The sequence below is a fragment of the Parasteatoda tepidariorum genome, chromosome 3 (genome assembly GCF_982258835.1).
Source record: "Parasteatoda tepidariorum strain Cologne lab strain chromosome 3, Ptep-v5.0, whole genome shotgun sequence".
Taxonomy (NCBI): Eukaryota; Metazoa; Arthropoda; class Arachnida; order Araneae; family Theridiidae; genus Parasteatoda; species Parasteatoda tepidariorum.
The window spans coordinates 52,896,920-52,916,322 of NC_141757.1; the positions used below are offsets into that span (position 1 = coordinate 52,896,920).

A 19,403-nucleotide genomic window follows, 5' to 3' on the forward strand; every position below is an offset into this window, starting at 1 on the left:
AAATACTTTGTATGCATTGAAAAAGCAGAAACAAACAAACCTTTTTATATAAATTTAGACTTAAGTGTCACCAAATTATAAATCATACAAATATTATTCAAGCTATTAAGTTCAATGAAAAAAAGTGGCTTATATTTTCATGAACTTTAGATAAATAAACATTAAAATGTATGGGTTTTCTTAATTTATTGATTAGAACAATTAATTGAAGAAATATGGCAGAAATCTGAAATTTCAAAAATAAACTATAAAATTGAAACTACAAAAATTTATAACAAAAGTATTATCTCTAACTCATGTGGATTAACAACTGCAGCAAATTACAAAAATATTATCTGCCTTCATATTCTCAATGATTTTGAATCAACTGAAAAAAAAAACATTTTTCTGAGGGGGAAAAAATTATGCTTTTGTGAAAGCACTGATCAAAGTATTGCAAAATTAGATTAACAAATAAAATTGATAGCTGTTTATTTCTATTAAAGCAAAAATTATTTGCGCACAATACTAAATTAAAAACACTTAAAATATTTTAAAATACCAAGAAACATAAACAGTATGTACGAAAACAATTTTCATCACGACAATATAACTTTATAGTTATTTTCACAAAAAAAGTATATTAAATTTATTTATATGACAATGTAAAAATGCCTATTTGTTTTAAGTCATGAAGCACAAAAATATTCTAATATTAACTAAGATAAACAATTTGTACTAAATTAATTAAACTACATTTGACACTTAATAAGGTAAAAAATAATTTTCTGAGAAAAATATTTCAAACATATAAATATTAAAATACGATAAATATTCATGTCATTTATGGTCAATTGACAAGAGTTGTACACTTATTTTAAAACATAAAAACATCTGTGACAAATAAATCATATTTAAAACTTTTTTATGAAGTCAACTAAATAGTCCTAAATTCTTACATTCTTAATAAATAATAGAGAAACTTTATTTCATACAACCAATTATTTTACAAATTAATTATGCGTCTCAATCGCATAATTTAGAAATTGATTCTGAGAATAACAAGTCTTAAACTAATTTTACTACTTAAATACTGAATTAAAAATAAAGTAAGAAAAGCTATTATACACATGTTGCATCAATCACAGTAAGACTTTGGGTGATATCTATGACAAAATATCACTATATCATTTTTAAGTACTTAAGTTAAGTACTTAATTATTGTTATTATAAAATAAAAACAACAATATGCAATATTTTTTTGAAGCTAAGCGCAGATTACATTGTATCAAATTAAGAACAATGATAACCTAATTGAATGTTTTCCTGCTCATATCCGGATATGTATTTATCGAATACTAATAAATAGGCCCTAATGATTTTAATACTTTACAGCCATTTTAAACCCTTTACAGTCGTAAAAAAAAGCTCCGAGTTAAAAATACCTATTGAGTATTAACAAAATACAACAGCAAAGAGTTGAACAAATTTCATATCTAATATAGTCTTTAGCATACATATGAGTTCAAATTCATTTAAGGCATTTTATTATTTAAATACTTCTATTAAAATCAAACTTCCATAGTTAAAACAAATTGATACAGCTTGGAATCAAATTTTCAATAATGTATCATATCACTGGTCTCCTACAAACTAGACCCAAAATGGAAGACATTATTTTGATGTATAATCAGAATTTTTTTTTACATACAAAAATATATAATATTAAATATTTGGAAAAATATCTAACGAACACAAAATATGGGTTCTACACTTTTTTTCAAAGCAGCTCAAGTACATTCTGTCAAATCAAATTCCTACAAAAAAGGAACAATCAGATATTAGTAAAACTCTAAATTTAAATAAAATTGTAGAGTGAGTATAATTTAATCGTAATAATACTTTATTTCAACTGTAATTTATGAAAACATACTCCTCTGCAAGTTACAATCCCTGAATAGACTGAATTTTGGTACAAAAATGGAAATTTGTTGCAAGTAAAGAGAATCAGATAGAGTCATTGACTTAGAGCTATAGCCATAAATTATTTAAAGTTAATGTGTAAAGGCAATTGCTTTTTTAAAATAAAAAAAAGAAAGAAATATGATTCAGCAGTTATGCTAATGGTTTATAAAGGTTAAATTTACATTTTTGAACTAATTTTTATCAATTAATCGTTTCTTTTCTATTCATTATTATTTATTTGAAAAATATCAATATAAGGTTTTAAAGTAAAACAATCTATTCCTGCAAAGGAACGTAAATGATTTTTTTTCCAAAACATGAATGCCAAAACTTTAACCAGAGTGGATTTGCTGAGATATTTAACTATGCAAAAAAAAAAAAATTTTACATATTCTTCAAATGCCTATTCAAATTTGTTAAAATTTTTAATAATTTCGAATGGGTCATATTCTGTTATCAAAAAATTAAACATGTTTAAGCTAATGAAATTTTGATACTTGTAAAAACATTTATCCAATTGAACAACAAATACACTAATTCACAATGAAAAATAACTACTAAAGCTAATAACTATAACAGTTTTATCTTTTAACAGCAATGTGTAGTTAAATAACAAATAAAAAAATTGGTTATTTGTCCCCTATTTACCCATAAAAATATTCTTTGTCTACAAATAAAGATTAAAAGAATTCATCATCATCATTATAGTTGGCCAGACACCCCAATGTGAGCCAATACCTTCCTCTGAAGATTTCTCCCTGACAACTTCCGATTTATCTTTGATCTCCAATTCTTTTCACTAATTACAAGAAAATCAGACTCCACTGAATAAGCCCATGTAATACGATTAAAAGAATTCAATAATGCAAATTATATAAAATTCAAACATAGATGTTTAAAACTATTTAGTCATATTTACAATGTTTAAACTAATGCAATTCACTATTACTAAAAAAATAAAGTATTATAGGTGTAAACAAATAATAAAATGTAAGCACTTTTGTTTAACTTGTTAGAAACAAGCAATGCTTAATCAAAACATAACTAAAATATTTAGAACTTAAAATGTAATATAATTTGCAGGCTTTTAAGTTATAAATGGATACAACTTTATTGCTTAATACAATATACTACTTACTTCAGCTTCATGGCTTTTCTTTGATGACCAAGATGATACAACAGGACTTAATAACACAGGATCTACAGCCTTTTCTTTTCCTGAAAATTAAAAAGAAAATGGGTAAATAATGATAGCTATTGATATAGAAGTTAAAGTCAAAAAAAAAACTTTCATTCAAATATTTAAATAAAAAGTTTTTATTTAAATATTTAAATTTAAATATTTAAATATTTATATTGTGTACATACATATGCATATATGTGTGTATACATACATATGCATATATATATGTATGTACATTCGTATTTACGTTTCTAACCAAATAAAAACAAGATCTAAATTTTTAAATGAATTTAAAGAAATTCTAAATCTTCAAACAGAGCAAAGAATTTTTTATGTCACAAAAACAAATTTAACGCATAAACAATTTTCGTTATTTGACGTGTGATTTTAAAAGTTACTTGACGTATGTAATAAATGTTCTCCAAAGCAAACAATGTGCATGATGCTAATATAAATGTTACTTTTTTTGGCAAATAAGAGAAATTATAGCATATTAAAAATATAGCAAAGATTTAGAAAATGATTAAGGATACTAAAGAAATAAAAATAGTGTTAAAACATAGAACATTTATGAAAACGTCTTAAAAAACTACAGAAAAATACAGCTATGTCATTAAGAAAACAAACTAGCCTCCTTCTTCAGGCATGGGAAATACAATAAAAGAAAAACATCATTTTCTTTCACAATGCTTTCTAAGGGGAGGCTTGTTTATTTTATTTATTTATTTATTTTTCTTATTAATGCTTAAATGATTTTTTTATTTTTACTAGTACGAAAAATAGCTAAACGCGGAAAAAATACTACAAAACTGAGTAACTATTTTTAAATATACTTAACTGAGATGTGCATCTTAAAAAGTGTTAATATGAGGATTAACTCAAAGTAAAAACACCTTACCGTCTATAAAGAAGAAAAAATTCAAATGGAGAAAAAAAAACACATTTTCTCACTAAAACCATGTTAATGTAGCTATTTAAAGTTACTTTTTCTAAATTTCAGTTTCAGCAAAAATAATACTAAAATAACCATATAATTTTTATATGAGCATTAATTTACTATTCAACAAAATCTATTAACTATTTGAAGGGCTGTGGTTTTCAGCGCTAAACACAAAGTAAACAAAATAGTGTAAAAGTTCATTTAAATAAATTGTTCCACTAGAACCATACTGAACTAATTTTGATAATTCTGGTTTTATTTTTTTAAAAAAACTTCCTGTATTTCAAAGAGTTAAAAATTGAAATCAAGAATAAGTAAGAAAACCATCATACCAAATATAAAGCTTGCACTTAGCCCAACTATCATACATGTAAACCATCCTAAAGCTGCATACCACATATAGGATAATCTCAATAATGGAAAAATGTATCTAGAAATGTCAACACATTAAAAAATAAATTTGTGATACAAATAGATAACCATCATACAGAAGTTTTAATTGAAGAAAGGTTTTTCTTTCCTCAATAAAAGAGCTAACAAGAATTTTAAAAATTTGCAATTCAACCTAAATGCAAATTTCTAATACTAAACACTTAATACATATATGCCCAGCAGTTTTAAAAGTGAAAAAGTTAGAGCTGATTAAGCTAACTATGCCTGCTCTAAAAATTTGACAATGCCTCAATCAATTTTGCTAGAACCGACCATTGGTAGTTCTTATACTGCTACATATCTTTTTTTTTCTTTTCATTAATTGCTTCATAAAAAATTCTTCTATTTTTCTAAAATTTTGAATAATAGCTGGAAGTTTAATTTTGATTGATGGGGGGTAAGGACTAAATAACAATTTTTATTGCATGGTTAATGCCAAATCTTACTTTACATTTAAAGCAAAATTGACAAAATCATGATAATGTATCATATAAATTGTTTCTTTTCACAAAAATTAGATTCAAAATTTGCATTTAAAATAAAATTTTTGTACTTCTTCACAAACTAATCAAGTATCTAAATTAAATATGCAAAATATAGAATCCCTTTAACTATTTAGTTTCTGGTGGTTCAAATTTAACTTTGAAATATTTGTTTCTTTTACAAAGTCATTCAGATTCTTCCTAAAATTTTAATAAAGTTTTATTCTAGATTTTTTTTCAGGTAGTTCCGTGGCTGATCAAAAATTGTACAGCAGAATTAATTTTGTAATGATTTTTTTAATTAAGGAAAATTTCTTGATATAAATTAAAATAACAAAAATACTTAGAAATTCCTAGAAAGCCACAAATAATTAAACAGATATCTTAAGTTTAAGTGTATGTTTCCAAAATGGGACTTACTGGCTGCTAAAAGGAAATATTTTGGCATTTAAAAGTTTTGATAAATACTAATATTGATATTCAGATATAGTTGAAATATTCAAATGAATCAAATTTCAAACTATAGATTTCTGAGCTTCATAAAAATAGAATTAAAGATTGATGAAAAAAAGCCTGCAAAAAGGTAAGAGTTGACTGGTATCCAAAAGAGTACGCCAGCATAGTTTAGTATAATTTTATAAATCATGATTTATCAATTATACTAATGTGAACAAGGTTCTTTTGCGTTGTTCTTTCAAAATAAATAATGATTTCAGAATTTATTTTTGTTTGAAATCATTGTATTTGTGATTAAAATAATTTTTATCAATAAAAATTATATATTACTTCTATATAAAGCAAAAACTAATGCAACATTTTAATTCTTTTGTTATTACATAATTCACTGTTCAATATTAATTGTGTTTACATACTTATCTTCCACTTCCAGTGATGTGTGATTCTGATCTGCTATTAGAACTTCATTTGACTCAGTCGTTACATTGAAAAAGTTTCCCGCATAACTATCAACTATAAATGTTTTGTTTAATGGACAGTCATCAAGAGATCGATGCAAAACTGGAACAGTTTTGTTTCTTGTTAACATGCTACCAAGTCCAACATACATACAAAGGATTATGCTAGAAATAAATCCAACCACTGATCCCTGAATAAACAAAAATATTCCAGAATAAGAAATTCAATAACTAATGCTCTAAATAAATAAAATTATGTACTATTAGAGCAATTCAGCCATTTAGGAATGTCCTATTTGCAGAATTCAAAAGCATATAATTCAGTAAGAAATCATGTAACTCTAATAATTTTTGTTAAAATAAGTCTAGTTAATTTCCCCTTACTCCAACTTTTCGTAACTCACATTGGTTTAGAAAAATTGCTATGTGCTACGTATGAAAACTCAATATGTTATGTTCATAACAGATTGTTTCAATTTGTGAAAAAATTTTAATTTTCTAAAAGTTTCTAAAAATTGGAGTGAAGTTTAATGATACTAAGGATGCATTTTCGCAGAAATAATTAGAGCTGCTTAAATTTGTTTAGCTATGTTATACTTTTTAAAACCATCTTTTAAAAACAACTTTTCTAAATAGTAGAATTATCCATTATCAAATTGAAAAAAAATATGCAGTAATAACAAAATACACTTTAGGATCAACAATTTCATACAAAATCCGAAAATTTTCTACTAATTTTCTTTTCTTTTTTTCCTTAGCAACATTGAAAAATAAAAATCTTAATATATATATATAAATAATAATGTAAAATTATACTTTATCATCCTACAAAAATTTGTATTCTTAATTTTAACAATCACTGTAGGCAACAATTTATACAAATTTCATATTTTAAAAATATATTTTTTTACAGATATAATCGTGCGAGCTGATGACAAGATTACATCTTTTTATTTTTAAATATTTCATTTTAATAATTTCTCTCTTCTTTAATTAATATTATATTACCCCCCCCCTCTCTCTTCATATATATATATATATATATATATATATATATATATATATATATATATATATATATATATATACACTTCATACTTAGAGGCTATGAGCATAATTTGCTGGACATAATGTGATGAAATAAAGTAAATCCTTTTAAAGAATATTAAGTCAAAATACATGTTCTATTTTATTCAAATCAATATCTAGGCAATATCATTTGTTGAACTTATCTAATCACTTTGTGGGACTAAATTATCCAATTTTAGTTACTAATTAATCATTTTATGGAAAAAAAGATTTAAATTCACATTGCTTATGTTTACATAGAAACTTAAATTTAGCATCAAGTGAATAATCATAATTTATGTCCAAAAAAGTTACAAAATATCAAGTTGAAAGGGAATATTATAGTGCCCATACATTAAAAGCTGCCTTGGAAATAAAAAGTAGCCAAATTACCCATCAAAGATAAAGACTTCTTTAGCGTACATCACTCACATTAATCTCTCAACTGTTATCAGTCATTGTGAATGATTTAAAGCATGGGGACAAAGGTCACTTAAAAATAAATCACTGAGACACTCATTTTTTATATACACAAAAGTATGTAGTCAGTTTTGTTCTAAAATTATATAAACCCTAATAAATTTTATCCAGTAATTTATTTTTGACACTGTATAATGCTATGAATACTTGATTTAAAGAAATCATGCTAGGGTAATGTAACGTGACACACGTTTTAGTTTTAAATCTTATATTAATGATGATCAATATGAAAGTAATAACTAAAAAAAAAATATGTATTTAAGGTCCTCTTCAGATAAGAAAAAGATTCTGCTACCTCCATGTAAAGTTAACCTACAGAGAATTTATAAATATCCTTGTATATTAAATAACTAATTAATATTTATTAATAATATTTGTTTCATTTTATTCTTTGAAATGTGTTCTATTGAACCTAGTTAAGAAACCTAGATAAAAACAATTTTAAAACTATTATAAAAACACTGGAAAGCTTTAAAATCCCTTACAACCTTAAAATTTACTAAGTTCAATAGAGCATAGTTCAATGATTAAAATGAAGTAAAATTATTCAAAAATATTAATTAGATATTTATTAAATAGAGAAATTGCATTCATATATTTCCTGAGATGGAGGAAGTGAAATCCCTTTCCTGTCTGAAAGGAAGTATATAAACTTAATTTTTAAACTGATCCAAAGAGTCATAAAATAAAGTTTTCAAATAAAAATTTAAACCCAAGAGCATTTATATATTAGACATTGCAAAAAATAGTTTTGTTCAAACTATTTCAATTTTTTTATAGTAAAAGTATGTCAAATTTAAACTAAAATTGAAAAAAAAAATAAGATCTGGGTACATAATACATAAAATGTAAGGAACAATTTCATAAACAAGTTATAAAAGTCTTTTTTTACTTTGGCATTAGCTCTTCTACACAACATTCCTAGAGAATATAATCCTAACATTGGTCCTCCAATCACATTAAAAATTGTCAAGGAAGCTTCTAAAACACCACCAAGTTTTTCCACAACAAATGTTAGAAGGATGCAAAGTAATCCATAAATAAATGCTGTAAAAAATAATGATTATGTAGCATTGTAGCATTTAAAAACAATTCTCACTAATTTTAATATATATTACAATGAAAAGTTTATAACAATCATTCACTGAAACTTGTTAATGAACTTTGAACTTTTTGAGGCATTTTTCATATTCAACAAAAAACTATTTTTTATTTCATGATGACTTACAGGATCCCTAAATCTTAATTTCAATTCAATCTTGATACTGACTATTAAAACATGTATATAAGACATACAGAAATAAATGTTAATCACAAAAATGATCAATTTTAATTTGACTTTTTAAACCATTTCAGTTTTAAAAATGCTTGAGATTTGAAAATAACCCTAAAACAATAAATTTCCCGCAAAAATCTTCCTTATTTGAAATTTACTATTCAAACAGAAAATGATTTTCAAAATATAATATTGTTTAGTCAAAATATATTAGTTATTTTCTCTTCTTTACTTTTTTATGACAATGTCTTTTTAGAGTATCAGAGCTAGCTTATTAAACTATAGAACTAACATTAAAAAAAATTACCTAACTTGAAAGAGAAAATGCAATGTAATGAAAAGCAATAGAGCTCTATTATCTACAGCCTCTTAATATTCAGAGGACCCTTACATTTAAAAAAAAAATCGGAAAACTAAATAAATTATTGTCAAAATTGCAAACTTCAATCTAACATAATTAATTTGGCGATTAAAGAAAAATAATATTCTTTAACAATTGTTAAATATATATATTTTTTTATAACTACCCATTTCATTGTAATATGATTGATTTTTTTTCCTTTTTTTTTTTTTTTTATTTTTTAAATTAATGTAAAAAAGTCAAGATTAATATTCAACAACAAACAAAATTTAAGCTATTTAGGCTTATGAAAAAACAGGTGTAATCTTAACTATTGATTGAAATTTTTACGTAAATGTTTCGGATGCTTTATTTAGGACATAGTCCAGAGCTCCTGGAAAAAAAATACAATGAATCATTTTATTATTGTTTTTGCTTCCCCTTTAACGATTTCAAAACTTTTTCATTAACTGCACACTTTCCTAACCTTCTCTCTCCCCAGTTACTATACTCATTTTTCATAATAACGTGCAAGTAAGAAGTACTTCGCATTAAAAATTTTATTTAAAATTATTTGTGGTTTCCTAGTAAAAAAAAACTGTAGATCAAGCTGCTGTGACACATGTTTTGAAAATCACTGGCATAAAATATAGAATACAGTTTATTTCACAAAAATAAGTAAATAAACATTTTTACAATTTTAAAAAAGGAAAAATTATTGAAATTTTACAAAAGTCCAAATAAAATCAAGACTAACTAAATATAATGAAATATAATTAAGAAATTTAAAAATATTTACAAGAAACCAAAAAAAATTTTGCACCTGTTAGTTTTGTAAAATTGGCTATCCTACTTTCACTTGTGTTCCTAAAACAAAGAGGCCGCAGATAATCTTCAACAGTTACAGCAGCTAAGGAATTTATTGCAGATGAAACAGTACTTAAAGCTGCACTAAACACTCCAGATACAAACAAACCAGGAAGCCCAGGAAATACACTGAGAGATGCCATGACATAATAAGGCAGAATCTATAAAGAATTGAGGCAACAAACTTATTGTATGTCAAATAAATTAGTATAAAAACGCTGTCAGCTAAAACAGTATCTAAACATAATATGGGCTAATTTAGTAGCATAAGACGTTCTTCAAAAGTAAATTTTAAGGAAGTAGCAGTTTCAATATACAGCTGATATTATCAAGTGTTTGCGGTAATTTAGAAATAAATTAGGCACAGCATCACAATTTTGCACTATTATACACTTTCATTTTTTGCTTTTAATTAACTATTATAAAAACAAAAATAAAACTTTTGATCAGGTTAAATTCCCTCCTATGAAACAACAAAAGCGATTACTAGGACTATCCCAAAGTACTAAAAGCATTTCAAAATAATTATACCAGGAATCGAAGATAAAAGATGCACTTAAACTCCCCATCACAATTACTCAAAGTCAAGTTTGAATAGCATTGAACTATAACAGTAAATTTCAATCCAATCAAGCTAATCTATCCAATCATTAAAATGTCATTTATAATTAGTTTTCTTACACACATTATTTGTTGCAATCAGTCATATAACACAAAAAGTATTTAAAAGTCATAAGCATCAACTGATAAACAACTAAAAGCACTTGACCAGTCTTCTGGCGATAGTTCACTCCCAAGCAACTCCCTGGCCAGTTTTAAGCATAATTTGATAGATCTATACAAAATATCTAATGTCTCCTTTCAAATAAAACTGTATAGATATTATTTAACTTAGTTCCGATTGAAATTAATTTGAGTGATCATTTGCTTATGACACACCATGGTAAGTAACTTACAATAATATATGTACTCAAGATGACAAAGTGTACTAGAAAAAAACTATGACACAAAAAATATAAAAGAATGGACAAAAAAAGGTCACCTTGCGAAGATGAAACTCATATTGATCTTATAAAGCAGATAAATTCCTGAGGGAATCTTATCTTTTTAAATAAATTATTTGTCATTAATAGTTTTAAGGAAGCTTAAAAATGATTATTTAATAATTTATGAAAATCTTACTTGATCAGATCGAGTAACATGAGTTTCTTCTGATCTCAACAGGGGATCACATTTCCATAAATTAGCATAAACAACAATTCCAGCTAGGCTAGTGGTAACACTAAGAAGACTTGTAATTGGCCAGTTAATAAATAGTGCTCTGAAAAATATGTAAACAAATATTTAAAAATATATATAAAAGTATGATTACCACAATTTAACACAACTCCTTTGCTGACATAAGTCAATGTTGTTGCACTATATTAACTTATATTATGTGTGTATTTTTAGAATAATAAAATTATAGCTACATAACTAATAAAATTAATTTTAATTAAATATGTTTCAAAAATTTAGAATATATGCTTTACTCTTCTATAAATATGTAAATTTCATGAAGTCATTATAAGAAAATATAAAAAAAGGGGGGAAATGAAAATGGGTAATGGTGGAAATATAATATACTACAAGTAGTACAATCATACTACACATTAAAATGTATAAACATTAACCTTACATGAAAAAATAATGGGCCATCATAGTTTTTTTTAAAGAAAAGACTGTTTCAAGCTCACCTAATCATTACCATTTATTGAGCCAATAAAGTAGGAATCTTATTAGCATTGATTAAAGCATTATGTAATATTAATTTACAAAAAGTATTTCCAGGTAAAAATTTATGAAACTGATCATAAAATTATTAAAAAAACATTTCTGTAGACATAGGGATCTATCTCTAGGAGCATGTGTGCAGTTTTGGTAATTAAGGATTTATAAATTTTATTTTAATAACATAAAACATTACATAAGTTTTACTTGATATTATTATCTTATACTTAAGCTCATTGCGAATTCTAATATTTTTAAAATCTCAACTAAACTTGGGAAGAAAGCTTCTTTACGATTTGATCTAATGTTTTAAGGAGAAAAAAATTCATAAATACCTTTAACTCTGTTTGCAGATTTGAACTACTACAATTCAATCCCTACACATAAGTTTTACTTGACTAATGAAAATTTTAATTCAAACATGAACAAATTAGTTTTAAAAATCTTAAATCTAAGAGAAGGACCCATAATCATTTAATAAATCTTTCTCTCACAATGCTTCATAACTCATGCTTCATAACTGTCATTGTGAAAGACTGAGTTTCAACCTTTAGTAGCAGCTTGAAGTTCGCCCGACTGCAGATGGATGGATTCCAATTTGTCTAGAAAGTAAAAGTTGCTTGTGACTATCCCACTGTTGGTGGCAAAATTATGTGACCTTCCCCCCGGGCACACAATGAGCATAGCGGAAATAAAAATATATCTATTAACTACTAAGTTACTTAAGGACAGGGGTTCGATCCTCAGTTGTGGCTTGAAGCTAGAAAAGCTTCAGATAGATGGGTACCAGCTTGTATAGGGGAAAAAAGGTGGTCTGTGTGTAATGCTGACCACACTATCACAATCAGGCTTTTGATCTCAAAATTGTGAAGCCTTATTTTACTAATTTACTCACCTTTTATGCTTTGATTTAAAATAAATTAAATTAAGCTTCAAAAGTAATACTCACTAACATTTGAGACTTCTTCAAACTCTTTACAGTCAGAAGACGCTGAATTTGAGCTTGATTAACAGCATATATAGATGTATATGTGAATATTCCTCCTATTGCTAAGCTCCAAACAGTGTGTCTAACAGTGGGATCAGGATCAAAACTAAAATAAATGAAAACTTATTTATATAGCATAGATGAATAAAAGAAACTTAATTTAGCATTATTCAGATTTTTCTTGAATTGTAAATTTTAAAAAGCATACTTAAAAAATTGAATTCTTTCTCCTTTACTAGCAATATCAAAGACTTGCGAAAATCCTCCAACATCTATTGTTCCTTTAGCAATTACAGCAAATACAGCCAAAAACATCAAAACAGATTGGAATAAATCAGTCCATAATACAGCCTTCATACCACCCTAAATAAACAATTGTAATATTTAAATAGAAAATATTCTATTTCCTTTTAATACATAAAATTATGGTATTATAAGAATTGAAATATATAGATAAGTTAGTTTCATAAAAAAAATTACAATCACAAAAATGAAAAACTAAGAAATAAAAATTCAATTCTGATTACTATAACAGATAGAAAATCTGAAAATGTAGTGCCTTGTGGCAGAATATTTTCGGGCTTTCTGCGACATACCTCTCTAATATCTTTTTGCAAGATTCTACAACAATAACAAATATACATGTTACTAAATTAAAGTAACAAAAGCATCAATTTCAAAAGAAAAGAAAAAAAATAAACTTTTTGAATCAAATGAAATATTTTTTTAGTTAAATATTTAATATATTATTTTAATTCTAATATTATGGGCTATATTCTTGCATTTTGTAAGGGGAAAACACACTAATTATTTCCTTTTTCGCATTTTGTAAATCATCATCTCATTAAAAAAAACAATTAGAAAATCGGGAAACCCATAGCAGTAACTACAGAAAAACGTAAATGGGACTCTACAAAAAAATTTTATTAAATGTGCATTTTTATTTCGAGATAATAAAATAATATAATATTAAAAATATCGGATTTTAAAACTATGTGGAAATCAATAGTAAAAGAATTAGAACAAAAATTTCTGCAGAAAAGAAAACCAAACTTTTTACTTCTTTAATCTGTATTTTTTTCATTGTTCTCAAATGAGAATAGAAAAAGCATTTATTTCCACTCGAATGCACGAGAAAGGCATCTTTTGAATATAATTCTGAAGAAAAGATAAAATCTGTCAAAAATTTCTGCAGAAAAAAAAAACTTTTTACTTCCCAAAAGAAAAATCTTTCACATGAAATCGGTAACGTTCAGCGACAATGTCGCCGTGTCGCTAGGATTTTGCCGCAGGGATGTAGTGACAGCAGAAATCATATTATATGCTGTAAATATTTATCTTTCATAAAACTATAAAAAATTATTCAAAACAAAATAGCTTGCATATTGTTTGGTAAGTAAAAAGTATATATATTTCCTTCCGCATCTGTATCTCATATACATCCTTGAATTTAATACTACATTATTAACTTTTAATAGAGTATAAAATTCAAAGTACAAATACTATTACATGAATTTACTTAAAATTTCTATTAAAAAAAATTTATCAAAATTCAGCTTACAATAGTGGAATAGAATGTGCATACGGTGCCAATAGATAATACAGACGTCCATGTTGAAAGGCCTGTGACTGCACTTAAAGTAAGAGCTGGGGCATAGAGAACAATTGACATGTACAAAACCTATTGTTAAAAAAATAGAATTATAAAAAATCAAAACAAGTATAAATAGTTTTGAAGAAATATAATTACATTAACAAAAAGTTATTTGGCAATAAACAAAAAAACATATCTATAGCAATAAGTAAAGGATTGTCTCAACTTCAAAATAAACTCAAAGTTCATAAATAATTAGTAGTATTAATCATTAGAGTTTTGCATTAAATAAATATTGGATAGTGCTTTACAGTAGATACTCTAAATATACTTGGCAAGTACTCTATATATACTAAACAAAAATGCACTTTTAATAACATATAGTCTATTCAACAAAGGATAGGGTATACTTCGTGCTATGCAAAAGCAAAAAACAACTTGAATAAAGTACTTTCATTTGTACTTTATTCACATTGTATTTTGCTTTAGTCTATTATATATAAATTCAGGATAAGAATCATATAAATCAACATAAAATTATGTATGGACATATTTACTTATTGTTCATAAATAGCAGTTTAATTTTTAAATGAAAATTTAAATATTACCATTTGAAGAATAAAAATGGAACTGGCCAACAATCGAGTTTCTTTACTAAAACGTCTCTCCAAATACTACAAAGAGAAAAAAAATAGCTATGAATAAATAATATAATTCATATTATTCTTAGATTTCAATAATTAAACAAATCAATGATACAAGCAAACATATCGCATATGCATAACTAATTATTGTAATATGGTTCACTATGTAGGCACTGATATGTTATGAAAGTTTTGTTAATTACCAAAAATTATTTGTAAGAAATCAGTTAATCTAGTTGTGAAGTATAAGAGTCAGAACATAACTTCTATATGAAAATTAATAATAAAATTGATTTCTATGAAGGAGTTCTGAAATATTGAATTTAATGTATTTAAAAATAATGTAATTGAGACATAATGGCAACAATAAAATATTTACGGTATGGTTACAAGAAACATTAAGCAGATGCCTGCCTGGAGAAGGCTACGGCCCATGCAGTACTACCCACCAATAAATAAGTAAAAAATTTCAAAATAAATGTGATTCAAATATTTATTTAAAAATTAAAAAGGTAATTAATATACAGAAAAATAGGTAAAATTATTTTTTCCTAAGAAAAATTTCAAAACTAGATAAAATTTAATATTTTTAAGAAGCTAAAGCATGCAATACTTATTGCTTTTCAATTCCAAAATATTGCACACATACTTTGTCTTTTAACTTTTAAGTGAAGCTGATTTATTCTTAAGCTTTCAACATTAGGAATAAATAAGTTATGATCAATTGATTTAAAAACTGAACTCATTGTGACCCTCGAAAGCTAAATTTTTTTCCACAGAGTTAGATTAGATGCTAAAATACAATGATTTCCAAAGTTTCATAATTAAAAATAACACACATTTTTTAAAAAAATGACCAATAAAAAGAACTAAATTTGAAATCATACATTTGAAATGAAAGCTTACTTCAAATGCACTAGTAGCTTGCATCTGAAAAAACACGGGTAGAAAAATAAATGCTGCTATGGGTGTTCCAATAATGTACGCTATGTTTATAATAACAAATTGAGTTCCATTCATATAATTTTCTGAAGCAACACCAAGAATTGTGACAGCTGACATAAAACTAGCCATCAAGGAAAATGCTACAGGAGTAATGGGCATGTCTTTGTTGGCAAGAAAATATTCCTTGTTAGTTTTCTGACGTCCACCAGAGAAGCGATAATAAATGCCAATGCTTGCAGAAAATGCTAGCATCAATATTAATATAGCGTAATCAAACAGTGTAAAGGATCCAGCAGAATACTCCATGACTTTTTCTAAAGAAACTTATGCACCTAAAGCAACAAAAAACACATAAAAAATACATTAATAATGAGTGCATTGCAAAAAATTAAACTTTCTCAAGTGAAAAAGACGATAAAGAAATTTTATATATATTTATTTATTTTTTTTTTTACAAACAAAATAGAATTAAAGCATAAAATAATAGTCTTGTTAACTAGCTTGAATAGGGTGACCCGGGGTAATTCACGATCACTCTGTTTCTGGGGTAAATAATGATCACCTAAGTTTTATTTTTAAAAAATTATTATTTTTTAAATTTAAGACATGGACAAGAATGCTTGTACACTTTACTAAAGTATAACTACATTTACTTAATAATAATTTTTTGTTTAATCTAACAAAATAAGTATCTTTTAAACTGCTTTCTGTATTTTCCATTTCAAAGATGGGTTTCAAAATGTGCACATTTCTACAAAGATCCCCTTCCTTCTCTTAATAATAAATATTTTGAGACACTTTCTTTTTCTTTGATATAAAAGTAGTGTCAGCTTTTGTTTAATTGTTTCACATCAACTGTAAACATGATAAATGATTATAGGAAACTATATCAAATGTTGCCCCCTACATATGGGGTAATTATTGATCACTGGGGTAATTCCTGATCATTGTCATTTCTTCTTATAAATAGTATATAAAATAGCTTATAAATACCTAATTGCCTTTTCTTAAATAATAGTTCATATTTCTTAAGTGGAACAACTATAAAATATATTTTAACAGTCATCACAAAATTCGTTTTTAACTGTATACAAGACTGTATTCTGATTTGCACCATTTCTGGTTTGTCTTACCTTGCTTCTATCTTAATTTTATGTGTGTACATCATTAGAATAATTTTTAAGTTTATAAATTAGCCTAGTATAAATATGGTGAGAAATTATAAGCCTAAAAAGGATACTAAGCTTCTAGAAAACAAAATTAGTGATTTTTTTTTAATGATTGAAAATGAAAATTTCAGTGTGAGAGCTGTTGACATACCTCATTTAACTTTTCACTTTCCCTTAATGAAGTTAAAAAATCCAGCAAAAGTAACCCATGTGGGAACTCTCTTATATTTCAGAAGAACATGAGAATGATGATTGCCTAAAATGTATGGCACGATGCAAAGATTTTTGAAAATTTGAAGTGTTAATCGTTTTTCGTGCTTTTAAATAAATCATTTTATTAGCTGCTTAAACATATCTTTTTGGTTTATTTGTTTGATCTTGATGCCTTATTTGTTAATTACCATTATATAATTATTTTTAAACAGCCCCTTTACAATAAAAACTGGTGATCAGTAATTACCCCAGAAGTGATCAAGACCAGGGGTAATTCTTGATCACTAAAAATTTAAAATCTTTTAAATTCTAATTAGATTTTCAAACAAAAGAAGGTGGCATTGGACTCACCTCTTATAGCCTCAAACTTACAATAAATATTAAAATTCTGTTTCGAATAGTTTTTTCACAAAATAGATGTTTGCATTTTTTGATCAGGAATTACCCCAGGTCACCCTACTTTTTAATCAGATCAGATAAATAATTTCTGTATTATTCAGACTAGTAATATATTTCTTAAAAAAAATTGCTAATTGCAGTTGTATTACTGACAGAGATATTAGTTTAAAAATAGAAATTAAAATTAGATACTTGTATAAATACAAGTATACAAAATGCTACAAATAATAACACACAAAAGCATATTATAAATATTTACAACAGAATTTTAAATGACTGCTTGCTTAAAATAACATCTTAAAAATGTATGTTATAAAAATAGTTTTTTACAAACTTATCAGTTATTATTATAAATGCATTTATTTATTTGAATGTATAATTATTTTACATTTCTTGTTTCTTTTTACGTAAATAATCTCAATTAAGAAGTGTATAATTTATTTAGTCAACAAAATATAGAATTCTTCAATTAATTCAATTTAATTCAAACAGGATTTTATTATACTTTCAACATTGTTGGCAGTTTACCTTATCAACATTTAAAAAAGTAATATCAACAATTTCTATATCAAAAAATGGGTATTTGATTAGGAGAAAAGTATACCCTAGAGTTGATGCTGATTAAATATTAATTATAAGAAACTTGATAATATATATAGCGGTATAAAGTTAACCAACATTTAAAACATTAATTAATTATTCAGAGAACAAAGAACTCACTAGTGATTCACAATGAATGCATTTAAAACAGAGAAACACAAAACTCAGTTTTTAAAAAAAATCTAAAAGCGCAGAAAAGTTTTAACAAAAAAATAGACGATTTCTCAATAAATTCTTCTTTTTATTTTAACATTCTCATAAATTTGTTTGCATAATGTTATTGGGAGAAACATAAGCCAAAAAACACTGATCATTAATAAGTAATAGCCTAGAACTGTAATAGGTAATATAAAATTGATCTCTGAAGGAAAAAAAATGCGAGAGAGGTCGTAAAAACACAAAAACTAACAATAAAAATACTTTTTGTAAATGTATACTAAAAGATTTATGCTTCGGAAATTGAGATCATTAAAGAAAGCCTGTACTGAAAAACTACTGTATTAAAACTGTAATTCTCTAATGCAATACATTACATGGTATTAATTATTAGAAAAATAATGAGCTAAATATTAAAAATTTAATTTTAACAGATTTATTAATGGTCCATGTGATCTTGGGTAACCTTATTATTTCCGGCTTATTTAATTTCTTGTAAATAAATAGATGCATAAATTAAATAAAATTAATATTCACATAATAGAAACAGACACAAAATACTTCAGAGAGCAATAATAAAAAATAAATAACTGTTTGTACCAATGTAGTCCCTTGACCTCTGAAGTAGAAAAGTTAGAATAAGTTTACACAAAACTGCTTCATTTTAACATTTCTGCGAGGAAAAGTTTTCTAAGCAGCTTACTAAATATAGCGATTATCAAACAATTAAGTTATAAATATCACACAGCATAAATTTGTTTGCCATTTCCGCAATAATTTTTGAAGTAAATTCGAAATCCAGTAGAACGGAACTAAAAAAGCCGTCTGCTACCGATTGAACTTTCTTGATGATTACGATTAATTAAGAGTTTTAAAAGTTAATTTAAAGGCTATTCATACTAAGTACAAATTTTCGCAAGCGAAAAAATTCAAAAGATTGATTGGTGAGTTTTTTACGGTTAAAGATTTTCCACCAATCTGGTTCTATAATTCACATGC

The 19,403-nt window shown here is 25.6% G+C and overlaps 1 protein-coding gene across 2 annotated transcripts in view; it reads right to left on the reverse strand.

Moving 5' to 3' along the window:
* Positions 1-454: 454 nt before the first annotated feature.
* LOC107446079 (putative sodium-dependent multivitamin transporter) overlaps positions 455-19,403 on the reverse strand; it is a 62,693-nt gene continuing 43,744 nt past the window's right edge. Inside the window, exons 1-13 of one of the 2 annotated variants that reach the window (XM_016060617.4) lie at positions 19,005-19,260; positions 15,829-16,199; positions 14,887-14,952; positions 14,246-14,365; positions 12,893-13,047; positions 12,650-12,790; positions 11,109-11,247; positions 9,883-10,087; positions 8,336-8,490; positions 5,854-6,086; positions 4,400-4,497; positions 3,083-3,162; positions 455-1,796 (exon numbers count right to left, since the gene is read on the reverse strand). In XM_016060617.4, the coding sequence (XP_015916103.1) occupies positions 1,770-1,796; positions 3,083-3,162; positions 4,400-4,497; positions 5,854-6,086; positions 8,336-8,490; positions 9,883-10,087; positions 11,109-11,247; positions 12,650-12,790; positions 12,893-13,047; positions 14,246-14,365; positions 14,887-14,952; positions 15,829-16,173 (1,764 nt within the window). In that variant the 5' untranslated portion in view covers positions 16,174-16,199; positions 19,005-19,260 and the 3' untranslated portion in view covers positions 455-1,769. Of the gene's footprint in view, positions 1,797-3,082; positions 3,163-4,399; positions 4,498-5,853; positions 6,087-8,335; positions 8,491-9,882; positions 10,088-11,108; positions 11,248-12,649; positions 12,791-12,892; positions 13,048-14,245; positions 14,366-14,886; positions 14,953-15,828; positions 16,200-19,004; positions 19,261-19,403 lie in introns of those variants that run through there. The other variant, XM_016060618.4, reaches the window with a different exon arrangement.